Below are 11,899 nucleotides of genomic sequence, written 5' to 3'. Positions count from 1 at the left end.
CCTGCGCCTGCTGGAACAGGTGTTGTACGGGGGTTACAGTGGAATTGTCTTCCGGAGATGCCCATTGGCTCTGCACAAATCCTAAATCACAAAGCCGATAGGACAGTTAGTTAGGGTCCCCCGCTGAGAGAAGCTGACCCCACTGGTCGTCCAGGTCCATAGGACGAGTGCACAGTGGACATCCAGCACTCGGCGTGTGACCCTGCCGAGGACGAGTTGCCCCTCGGCTTCAGAAAGCCCCCGCTTGAATGACCACATTGTCACTGACATCCCGAATCCGCTGCTAGGGTGAAGGGGGATTCAGCGGAGGAAACGGCCTGCACAGGGGCTTCTCGGGCCCATTCATCACTGGGCAACTGGAGTGAAGCTCCAGGAGCCAGTGTAGACAGAAGTAAATTACCTCTCATACCACGCTCCCATTTCAGGGTCCTTGGGGTAACAGTGCAACACTTAGAATAACACACCCTTAAGTCTCACAAGTGACTTCCATGTTCAAGAAGCCCTGTTCAGACTTTATCAGACAAATACATGAACAAAACAACAAAGGGAGAATTGTTGGCTCTCATAACTGAAAATTCAGCGGAGTTCAGGTACGGTTTAATCCAGGACTGCAGCCTGGTGTGGACCTTGCATTTCCACTGTGCACAGGAGCAAGATGAGTTCCTGTGGGCATGTGTGGCCTCGGGGACACGAACACAGGGGCAGGCTTGGGTCTGCAGCAGAGAAAGCGCTGGAGGGGGCAAGAGAGGAAGCCCAGGGCTGGCAGGGCTGCAGGTAGAGCTGCTCAGTGTGGCACTGGGCCCTTCACAGGAGCACAGCGGGGTGCAGCCTATCAGTCATTCTGGCACCACGAGTGATGGCTGACCCTTCCAAGGCCACCCATCCTTACCTACCTGAGATGAAGCCAGAGCTCTGTTCACCACAGGTGAGGCAGCCTGCAACTGAACCTGGACCAGAGAAATACGGGCAGGGCATCTCCAGGATCCTCCTTTAAGAGCAGGCCACCTTAGCTGGGTGTGGTGCAGCATACCTATACCCAGTGCTCTGGGAGGCTGAGGCAGTAGGATTGCAAGTTCAAGCCCAGCCTGGTGACTTAGCTACTTAACAAGACCCTGTCTCAAGAAATAAAAAGGGCTGGGGACATAGCTCAGCACAAAGGCCCTGGATTCAATCCCTAGTTCTGCAAAAATGAAAATAAAAGATAAAAAGAGGAGGCCACCTCCCCTAGAGGTGCGGGGGGTGACACACACACACCCTGCCACAGCCTGGTGAGGAAGAGCCTCCTGGGAACCAAAGGACTTGGCTGTGTGCATCACAGCACCCCAACAGGCGCCCGCCGTGAACACGGGGACATCAGTGGAAAATGGGTCTTTCAGACAGCAGTACAGTCAACCCTGAGGTACGAAAACACTAAGTTTTAAAAAATATTTCCTGTAACTGATTTTCTGACATAGAATCCACATACCGTATGTTTCACCCCAGGGTGCAACCTAGCAGTCTTTATTAAACTTACGGAGGATGCACCTGTCACCATATTCAGTTTGAGACTGTTTTCATCACTCCAGATGAAATCCCATACTCACACACCCTCCATTATCCATCCCCCAGCCCAGGCAGCCACAAATCTACTTCCTGCCCACAGATTCGCCTGTTCTGAACATCTCACGTAAACAGAATCCCATGGCTGACAGCCTTGTTTTACTTAGCATCACGATTGCAGGGTTCATTTACCATTCCACCGTACAGACAGCCACTTGTGGCTCACCCAGTCCTCAGCTGGTGGGCGTTTGGGCAGTTTCCACTTTGGGGATATTATGATAATGCTGCTGTCAACTTTTGTGTTCAGGTTTTTGAGAGAAGGATGCATTCTCTGAGGACGACAGCTAGAAGTGGGATTATTAACCACTTTGAGGAACGGCCAAAGGTTTTTGTGGCCAGGCTGTGTCGTTTCCTGTCCTGTGAGCAGGGTGAAGGTTCAAGGGCTTCATCTCCTCACCACTGCTGTTTCCTTTGGTCCCTTTGATTGGAACGATCGGTGGGGTTTGATTTGCATCCCTTGAAGGCTATTGATAAGGAGCTTCTTTGCCAGAGCGTGCTGCCCTTTCAGTGTCTAATGGGGAAAAAAAGTGTTTATTCAGACCCTTCACCTCTTAACTGGGTTGTGTCGTTTATAAATTATAAATACAAATCCTTTAACAGACAGATAGTCTGCAAGTCTATTTCCCCCACCCTGTGAATTGTCTTTCTCCTTTCCTGGTCCTTTGAATGAATAGGAAAGTTTAAAATGTCATGGAATCCGTTTATTTCTACTTTTCCTTCTTTCGTGTCTGCTTTTGGTGCCATGTCAAAGAAAGCTGTGTCTAATTCAAGGTCATGAAGTTTTCTTCTTCTGTCTTTTCTTCTAATGTTCAGCATATGACCTGAGTTGGGCTGATTTGTGGACGGTGTGTGAAGAAGAGTCCATCCCCACACTCTCAAGGGGGAACCCAGGAAAGTGGATTTTCTGGGAGTATTCTTTAAAACCATATTTTATATTTTTAAGTGCCAGTTTCCTACACTGTGGAGCAGGATGGTAATTCTTCAGACCCTCTTCTCTGGACTCTGTCTTCGCGGTGGGGTTATTTATTTGTGGTACCAGGGATCGAACTCAGGACCTTGTGCTTGCCAGGCAGGCACTGTACCATTGAGCTACATCCTCAGCCCTCAGTAGGTCTTTACTGACTGCTTCTGTGGGAGAGGCAGTTTCAAAGCCGGTAACTTAGGAGAGGGTTCTATTCTGTCCCACCCCTTCTGTAAGGACGTGCCGCCGTGTGCTAATTCCCACTCACGCCTGTCTATCAGGCACTTTGATGTGGGAGCCCCGACAAGAGGGGATGGAGAGGAGCAAACAGTATCTCACCTGGGGCTGATGGCAGATGGGCCCAATGACAGCCACTGCCTGTGGGCTTCTGGGAGCCAGGAACAGGCCCACCCCACTTCCCACTGAAGGTCACTGCGACCCTGCAGCCTGCATGTTTGCGAATGACCCTCACTCACTTGCTGGATGGGGAAACAGAGATGATGGCCCCCTGGTCTCCTGGGTCCATCCTTCCACTTGGGGACACTGGGGACTATAAAGTCCAAAGTGCTGGGGTCCAGCCAAGACTCCAGAGCCCCAGGCCACAGAGGAGGAAGGCTGGGGGCAGGGAGGTGCCCGCGGAAGCAGTGCTCCTGAGTGCCACACTAGGTCACTTGGCCTCCTAATTTAAAGATGCTACGGTTGGCAAAAAGTCCCCCAGAGGGGATTAGGCCAAGAAGACGTTAACAGGCTCTCCACTGCAGAAGTGGCGTTCATCATCACCTACTACAACAGAGCTGAGAGTCAAAGAAACAAGCACACGCTGTGGAATGAAGACTGTCTGGGGAGGAAAAGACTGGACGGCCGGACATCTGCAGCCTGGGGACACATCATACTTATTTGGCAGAGCACAGAGCAGAGTTAATGTCATTTCATGTAACTTGACTGATGAACACCACAAAGCTCACGGCACCAAGCTGAAGTCTGATGGCTGGTGCATCTCTTCACCATTGCAGTACGAACAGTCAGCCAATTTCAATTCTCTCCTGGGGTAACCGATGGGTAAGGAATGGACTAATTGATGGGCTTGGGTGTTTCAAAAACTGAAAAATTATAACCACGAGATATAATTATTTCAAAGTTGGCCCAGTTTTTTAGAAACAATACCTAAAGCTGGTTCGAACCTCCCTCCTCCTTGTCTCTCCCTTGGCAAGAAGTCACCCATCCTTGGCAAGAAGTCACCCATCCTTCCCCTGGGAGCCCTAAACATTCCCTTTGGATGCTCCTCCTGCTGGAATCCTCTGTCCTGCCCTCCCAACACCTATTTTCTCACCCCAGTGACAGAGTCCTAGCTCTGATGCTACCTCCACAGCCTGCTAGCCTGCAGCTCCCTCCCTGGGTGGCAGCTGGCCTCTTCCTGGCCTCCTGTGACTTTCAGGAAAGGGTAGAGCAGAGAGTAGCTAAGCCCGAAAAAGACCTCAGCAAGGACATCGCCCAGTCCTCCTTTTATAAATCAGTAAATTGGGACTCAGAGAGGTAGTTATATCCAAGGTCATGGAAGGGAATCCAAAAGCAGCCCAGGCAATGACAGAGGTAGGGAAACAGGGGGTTCAGACCTCAAACAGCTGGGGCTGTGTACTTCCAAAAGGTTCCCAGCCGCACCCTGCAGTTTCCTCACCTGTACAACAGGGCTGTAGTCACACCTCTCATGCAAGTGTAGGGAGGTTTCATCGACCAGCTTGGGGAGGGCCTTGGGCCTGGAGAGGTAATGCTCCTGCTGGTGCTTTTCTCCTGCCATTTCCCAGCTGTCATGTGGTGAGCAACTTTCCTGTACCCCTCTCTTCCACCGTGATGGTCCTGCTGTGAACCAGCCGACCATGGACTGAGACCTTTGAATGCTCCTCCTGCTGGAACCACGAGCCTAGTTAAACTACTACTGCTCCAAGGTGTGGGTACCTGGTATTTTGTCCCAGTAACATGAAAGCTAACAGATATATCCCACATGGCAGCAGCTGTGGTGCTGTAGGAAGGGCCAGCAGGGCTAGGCCAGGCTTTGGATTTGTCCTCCCTCACTGCCACTCCAGATGGGGCCCACAACCTCTGAAAATACCAAAGTCTGAGGATTGCTAGTCCTTTACATAAAATGGTGCATGTTGCAGTATCTCCTGCACATCCTCCTGTTTTTTGTTTTTGAGGTATGAGGAATGGAACCAGAAATCACTGAGCTATACCCCAGCCATTCCCAAATACGTGTCATCTTAGGATTACCTATATTACCTACGACAGCATAGCTGACACACTGTGCTGTTTGACAAGAAAAAGTCTGTGTACCTGCTGTAACAATGCACTTTTTCTGAGTATTTTCCGTGTGGCTTTTGGTTGTTTCTGTGAACATAAGACCTGTGGATACACAGACACCATGTTTCTCTAGATGACTGTGCCGCGTGCCTGGAGCTTAAGTGGCTGACCACAGCCACTCAGCCAGGGGCAGGGACAGGCTGGAGTGAGGGGATCCGAACTTGGGCTCCATGTCAGAACTGACCTGGACCTATGTGATAGCTCTCAGGGAGCCTTTTGTCTTAGGTAAGGTTCTCCACAGAAACAGAACCAATAGGATGCACGGAGATCCACAGAAAGATTTATTATGAGGGTCAGCTCACACCATTGGAGGCTGAGGAGTCCCATGACTTTCGGGCTGAATGCTGGCAGTCCAGAATACTGGGCATATCATCTCAGTCCTAACCCCAAGGCCTGAGTACCCAGGGACTGGTGTGGGTGCTCTGGTTCCAGGCTGAAGGCCCAAGTACCAGGAGTTCTGAGATCCAGGGGCGGGAGTGGATTCACGCTTCCTCCACCTTTTGGTCTATCCCAGTTCTCGGCAGGTTGCACAGTGCCAGTCACATTGGGGACAGCTATTTTCTTTACCCCGTCTGCCGATGTACATGCTGCTGTCTTCTGGAGACACCTCCCAGGCCCCCGCGGCAGTGATGCTGTGGGAGCACTTGGCCTAGTCATGCTGACACATGGAATCAGAGACAGATGGCTTTTCAAGGCCTGTCTCCATCTGCATCATGTGGTTCTGAACCCTGTAGCTACTGGGGACCAGGGAGCCTTAGACTGCAGAGTTGGGGCTCAGGATTGGCCAACTCCCTTACCCGCAGGGCCAAGGATTTCAAAGCTGCTGTGCTCGAGGCTGGTGGGGTTGCAGGCTTGCAGAGCTGTGTGCACACACACCTACACTTGACACCCTCGTCCACCCCAGCGGGGGCTGCAGACCACCCATCACCCTCCTGGCTCGCCAGGCCCCCAGAGAAGAGGGAGGAAGAAGTGCAGAGCTGGAGCTGCAGCAGCACTGTCCCTTGCCCAGAGGAGCAAGCAGGCTCTGGAAGCCACAGGATTTTCCCAGTTCCAACAGCTGGGTGGTCTGGGGTAAGAGCTGTCGAAGCCACTGCCCAGCCTACACCCTTCAGCCTGGGGCGGCTCAGACCCACAGAGCTTCCTCCATAGGCCTAAGGGACCTCCTGTCCCTTGCTGCTGCCCCAGGTCCAAGCCCTGCAAAAAGACAAATCAGAGTCTCCATAGTATCGAGTGGCCCCACACCCATGCTGCCGGAAGCAGCCAGGGCCCCACCATGGCCCTGTACACAAGCGGAAGGCAGGGAACCCACCTTTCTCCAAGCTGCTTCCAACAGTGTCAACCAGGGCCTGAAACAATACAGTGACTGTGAGCAGAGTGTGGGACCCTAACCGCTATGTAACCCCTAGTTAGCCAGCACATAGCAGCACACATTTCTTTGTACCCGGCTCCAAGATAAGATTAAAACAGTGTATGGAAGCCTGGCACGGGCAAACAAGACAGCGACTCAAGGCCTCGTTAGAACAGAACAGCCTGAGTCTGGAGATGAAAGGCCAGGTGCACCGTATAGCCGACTCCTTTAGATAGATGGCAGAGAACTGACCCCCTGACCCCTGGCCCACTTGCCGTGCTTGCAATCCTCTTCGCCTGCCTTTAAAAAACTGTGCTAACCCCTGTGCTGGGCCTTCTGAGCTGCTCAGTTCTGGGAGTGCTGTCTGGCCAGACTAATAAAGGTCTGTTTACCAACGAGCCTGGTGTGTTCCTTCCTGGGTGACTCTCGTTCCTCCGATGAGTTCCCGGAGCCTCGCTGAGCTATAGGTCCCAGGCTCGTGGAGGCCCTCTGGGCTGTTCAAGGCTCCCGGAAGTAAGGACCTGGGTCTTGCATCCGGAGCCATTGTTGGGCTACAGGTCTCAGCATCGCAAAGGCCCTTTCAGCTGTTCATGCTCCTTGGAGTGGAAGTGAGACTTTAGGTCTTACAAGAGGATCCAGGTGTGAACCCAGCAGACGTGAGGCTTCTCAAAGAGGGGTGAAAGACTCGCCTCCCACACCAACTGGACTCTGGCTCCCCATTAACTGCACACATCCAGAAACAGCAGAAACCTTTTCTTTATTCAAGCCCAAATAGGCAGCAGCCCACCCCCTGCAGCCCTGCCCCAATTCACCCGGCATATCCCCTGCCCTCCCTGTCCCAAAGGGCCTTTTGTGGGGTTGCAGCTCTGCAAGGATCTCAGCCCCCTGAGTCTAGCTCAGCTCCCGAATTTGCCCACCAGTAGCTTGGAGGGCCAAGAGCCCAGGCCCTGCTGGTCCAGGAGGAAGGACAGCTGCTGGCGAGCCTCCTGGTAGGGTCCAACCTGGCAGAGAGATCAGGAGAGGTGAGAGGGTGCTTGTGGGGGCACAGGGGGTCTGACCCCTGCCAGGGAGCAGGGCGAAGCAGACCCACCTTGGCAGCCTCGTAGGTCTTCAGGGCCAGGAGATGGGGCTTGCCCAGAGCATCAGCAGCCTGGCGGAAGGCCCTCAGGAAGGCGGCCTTACAGAGGCGGGAAGGAGGCCCCGGGGTGGCCCTGAGAGGACATGTATAGGTCAGGGGAACATGAAGAGGTCAAGGGACGATCACAGCAGGCCTGGCCCACTCTTCACTCTTACATGACAATATCACTAGCCGTGGGGAACTGGCCACTGCCACCACCTGTGAGGGGCTGAGCCAAGCTGAGAACTACACATGCTCTCACTGCCCCATGGGGAGTGGGGACCCCAACCTGGACCTCCCTCAATCCAGCTCCACAGCGCCTTTCTCACTTGGCCTGCACGTGGCCAGTAGCCACATCCACAACTTCCACGTCGGGGTCCCCCAGGCTCCAGTTGAGGCTCAGGCCGGGGGAGGTGTTGGAGACAGGGTTGGAGGGGGCCACGGAGGGGCCTGAAAATAGGTGCAGGGTGGTGCGGACGTAGGGAGGCGGCAGGCAGGACCCTGAGGTGCTGTCTAGGTGGGGCCGGTCGTGAATGGCCCTGCTCAGAGTCGGGGGGTCGTGGCAGGGGTCAGCTGGGGGCAGAGGCACAAGACACAGTGTGAGTCAGGGCCACCCCCAAGTCTGCAGAGCCCCCGACGCCCCTCCCACCGCTTACCCAGGACGAGACTGGTGGCATAGAGCGGTGGCAGGAAGTGGGCTAGCAGGGCGCCGCCCAGCCCCAGCACTGCCCAGCGCGCCAGCTTGTCGCTGGCCGACAGGCAGCCCACGTGCGTGTGGCGGAGCGTGTGTGCCACATAGGACACCGGCTTCAACTGCCGGCCAATGTGGGCCTGGAGGCGGAAGGAGGAGCTGGGCAGACCATCTTCCGAGGACAGCGGGAGGCTGCGGAGGACAGGGCGTTTTCTGACCGTGATTCTTCAGACAACCAAGCTGCAGGGCCCTAGCCTTGGGGACCCCACATACGAGATGTCGTGGGCTGCTCCCTTGGGAGTGTTGCTGACGTACAGGTGCAGGAAGATCTGGGGCTTGAGGGCAAAGGGGGGCCCGGGCCCAGGCTGGGGGGCCAGCACAGAGCGCTCGTTGCCTTCGGGGCCTCCCTTCGTGGCCAGCAGCAGCTGCCGGAAGAAGAACCTAGAGTGACAGGCAGAGAGCGAGCTGGGACCGCTGTCTCCTCAGGGCTGTGGCAGAGCCTGCCCTGCACGCCCTCACCTTATCAGGGCCCGGCGGGCGATGACCAGACCGTGACAGTCGTGCAACTGCCGGCCCGAGAACTCCAGCCAGCTGGCACAGGTGCCACTTCCTGTGCCCAGTGCCACCAGCTCATAGATCTCCTTGGTGTGGCCTTTGGCACCCGGGAGCTCTGCAGGGAGGAGGCAGAGAAGGCTCAGCCCAGGGCAGGGGGCCGGCCAAGGTGGGGCAGGGACAGGATGAACCCTACCACGCTCCAGGATGACTGCGGCCACTGTCCCCACGCAGTCCCGGTAGGGTGAGTCTTTGCCCAGCAGGCGGTCCAAGCCAGCACTGACCACGGCTGCACAGCGCTGCTCATGGGACAGGGTGTTCTCTGCACAAGGGCCGAAGGGCAGCGATGGGGTCCACCACACTTGCCTGCCTCCCCGCATCTGGGGCTTGGGCCGAGAGCCAGCCTACCTGCACTTGGGGCGGTGAGCGGAGGCTGGCGGAGGCTCTCGAGGGGCTCTGAAAGAGAGGCGAAGGGAGCTGGTTGTCATGGGTGCTGGGCCTGACCTCCCGCCCTTCCAGAAGCCAAGGAGAGGAGGAGGAGAGCTGCCACTGGCAGACAGAAAGGTCGCCAAGCTGCACCACTGGCTGGTCCTAGTGTGTGTGGGACTTCCAAGGACCCCAAGCAGGGCTCAGCCCACTTCCCCAGCCTCCTCTTAACCCGAGACCCTGTGCGTGCTGCTGGGGACTGGGTCACCTGGGCTCTGCAGCTGACTGCGGATGTAGCACAGGGCAGAGAGTGCTGCCTGCTGCTCGGCCTCCACTTTGGTGTCCGCAGTGCCTGCGGGGCACACCACCCCATCCAGTTCTGCACACACAGAGAAGGGGGAGCCAGGACCTGGGGAAGGAGGAGCCCTTGCTAGGCGGGGCTGCCACAGCCGGCCCTGAGGGACCCACAGCCACTTTCGCCTAGGCTCCCTCCTGACACCTGCTCGAGGATGACCAGAGTAAGCGCCAGCCCCAACCCTCCCTCTCTGGGGACTCCACTGTATGGGGACGCACAGGAAGGCAGGCCGTTTGCCCCTCGGGAGCCTGTGCCATACCAGTCTCAGGTCCAGAGCCCCAAGCATCCAGACAGCTTCTTGCCTGCTTCCAGGAATGTCTTTGATTTCTTTTCTCCTTCAGGGATCCCAAATTTGGAAGATTTCTCTCCAACACCATCATTTCACATATTACTTATAACAGCACGAGGACTGACAAAAACCCTAGAACTGGGGTCACCAGGTCAAAGGGCAGGAACTCTTTAAAGTTCATAGTACTTGCTGCTAAACTCTCTCCAGAGGCCTGGCCTTTAGGAAGGGACCCGCCTTGGGCACTGAACTGCACCAACCCAAAAGGCAACAAAAGCAGCAAGTACTGCACAGATCAATGCAGAAAAACATTATGCAGCAGCCACCACAGCAACAACTCAATGTGGCATGACGGTGTCTAGATGCTAAAACCACAAAGTAACTGTGCTATGGGACAGGATATTTACACAGGCTCCAAATGCTTCCCTTCGGGCCACTTACTAAGCACAAAGGGGAAAGAAGACACCTGGAGGAGCCACCCCACCCTCACGACTAACACCGCCAGCTGAAAGATGCACTGAGATCACAAGATCCTGTGCTGCCTAGGACGTGATGCCACCCTCACAATGCAGACTGGACCAGATTCTCCGAAAACGGATGTCCAAACTGAAGGACAGTCCACAAGACCACTGGCCGTTACACTTCAAAAATATCAAGGACAAGGACACTGAGAGGAGAGAGGAAGGGGAGATGGAGGGGAAGAGAAAGTAAAAAGGATTAAGATGTGTCACGTAATGCATCAGCTCCCCCATGATGGATGCAATTATCATGTACTGCAAATGTGCAGTACTAATAAAAATAAAAATGAAAAACATCAAGGCCGTGCAAGATGTAAGAGGGAATAACTGTCTCAGATAGAAGGACAAAGTGTGATGACCGAGTGCATTACATTATGCTGGGAAGGGGGACAAATGGCTATTATGGCGGTGCTGGTACCAACTGGGACAATGTGAATGTGAGAACGGGTGTGGTGAAACACACCTGTAATCCCAGCACTCGGGGGGGCTGAAGCACGGAGATCACAAATTTGAGCCCCGCCAGGGTGACTTGCTGGCATAGCAAGTGCCTGTCTCAATTAAAACTTTCAAAAGGGCTGGGGATGTAGCTCAGTGTGATGGCCCAAGGTTCAATCCTCAGTACCACAAAACAGTGACGACAGGGAAAGGAAAGGAAAAAGGGAAACAGGAGTGATTATGAATGGCAACCAGATGATGACATTTATTAAACTCCCACAACTTGATCACTGCATTGCAGTTCTGCAGCATGTCTTTAAGAAATATGTACTAAGGGGGCTGGGGATTTAGCTCAGTGGTCCTGACACCTGCCTCCCAAGTGCAAAGACCTGAGTTCGATCCCTGGTACCAAAAAACAAACACACAAACAAACAAAAACGTACTAATGTGTCTAGGAGTACAGAGTATGGGGTCTGAAATTTTCACACTGGAGCTCTGTTTGAGTTGGAAGGCTAGGGGTTGTACTCAGAAAGAGAAAAGGACTGGCCATGATTATTCTTGCATGGTGTGTACAATACAGTACTGCCCTTAGCAAATTGTGTACAATATTTTTAAGTCAGGGGTCAGGCGTCCTTCAGGAAACTCCTATACTGGTGTGGCAATGGTAACTGCATATAACTGGACCTTTAAAACAGCGTGCACATGCTGGGTGGCACACCCCTATAATCCCAGCACTTGGGAGGCCGAGGCAGGAGGATCATTGCAAGTTTGAGACCAGCCTGGGCTACACAGTGAGTTCAAGGCCACCCTGAACTGCATATCAAGACCCTAACTCAAAAATAAATAAATAAAAGTGTGCAGAAGATAATGTCTGTCTGGGATGTTTGGTGGACCCTGTGACCCCAAGGTCTCCCTGAAGGTCCCAGGCTCAGGCCTAACTCCCTGTCTTTGCCTTGTGTCCCCTGGGTTCAGCAGGCCACCCGTGAGGCCTGGAATCCAGCTGGAGACGCTGCCCTTCTCTCCCAGTCCCCGCCCCCGTCCCCACTTCACCTGCCGGTGGGTCCTGGCGGAAGGTCAGGGTGACGCCCAGCCCTGCCGCGTACTGCACCAGCAAGACCACTGCCTGGGCAGGCGGCGGGTCCACGGGCGGCAGTCTCAGCTGCCCCGCCACCTTCAGGAGGTCCCCCGGGGGCCCTGTGGGTAGCACAGACACCCTCAGCGCCGTCCCCAGCCCGTGCGGTCCCATGCTTCCCGCC

The 11,899-nt window shown here is 54.7% G+C and overlaps 1 protein-coding gene and 1 long non-coding RNA gene across 2 annotated transcripts; both read right to left on the bottom strand.

Moving 5' to 3' along the window:
- Nucleotides 1–6,045: 6,045 nt before the first annotated feature.
- LOC104858276 lies at nt 6,046–6,687 on the bottom strand. Its single transcript, XR_779090.2, has 3 exons — nt 6,656–6,687; nt 6,225–6,261; nt 6,046–6,109 (listed from the first exon to the last, which is right to left on the bottom strand). It is a non-coding gene; the product is annotated as an uncharacterized LOC104858276 (long non-coding RNA).
- Nucleotides 6,688–6,914: 227 nt separating this feature from the next.
- Adad2 (adenosine deaminase domain containing 2) lies at nt 6,915–11,889 on the bottom strand. The gene is made up of 11 exons (XM_019206666.1): nt 11,694–11,889; nt 9,318–9,458; nt 9,032–9,079; nt 8,820–8,945; nt 8,591–8,741; nt 8,345–8,512; nt 8,037–8,263; nt 7,710–7,953; nt 7,354–7,474; nt 7,181–7,264; nt 6,915–6,986 (listed from the first exon to the last, which is right to left on the bottom strand). The coding sequence occupies exons 1-11, from the start codon at nt 11,887–11,889 to the stop codon at nt 6,930–6,932; spliced, it is 1,563 nt and encodes a 520-aa protein (XP_019062211.1). The 3' UTR covers nt 6,915–6,929.
- Between the last annotated feature and the right edge of the window lie 10 nt (nt 11,890–11,899).

This window comes from Fukomys damarensis, unplaced genomic scaffold, assembly GCF_012274545.1.
Source record: "Fukomys damarensis isolate Sample0158 unplaced genomic scaffold, DMR_v1.0_HiC HiC_scaffold_32, whole genome shotgun sequence".
In the NCBI taxonomy this organism is placed as follows: Eukaryota; Metazoa; Chordata; class Mammalia; order Rodentia; family Bathyergidae; genus Fukomys; species Fukomys damarensis.
This window is presented reverse-complemented; position numbering and strand designations above follow the sequence as displayed.

Coding starts and splice junctions, on each gene's coding strand:
- Adad2 (XM_019206666.1), bottom strand. CDS start 11,889: ATGGGACCGCACGGGCTGGGGACGGCGCTGAGGGTGTCTGTGCTACCC. Junction 9,080..9,317: donor CAGTCAGCTGCAGAGCCCAG/GTGACCCAGTCC, acceptor CCTCTCTTTCAG/AGCCCCTCGAGAGCCTCCGC. Junction 8,513..8,590: donor GCCCGCCGGGCCCTGATAAG/GTGAGGGCGTGC, acceptor CTGTCACTCTAG/GTTCTTCTTCCGGCAGCTGC.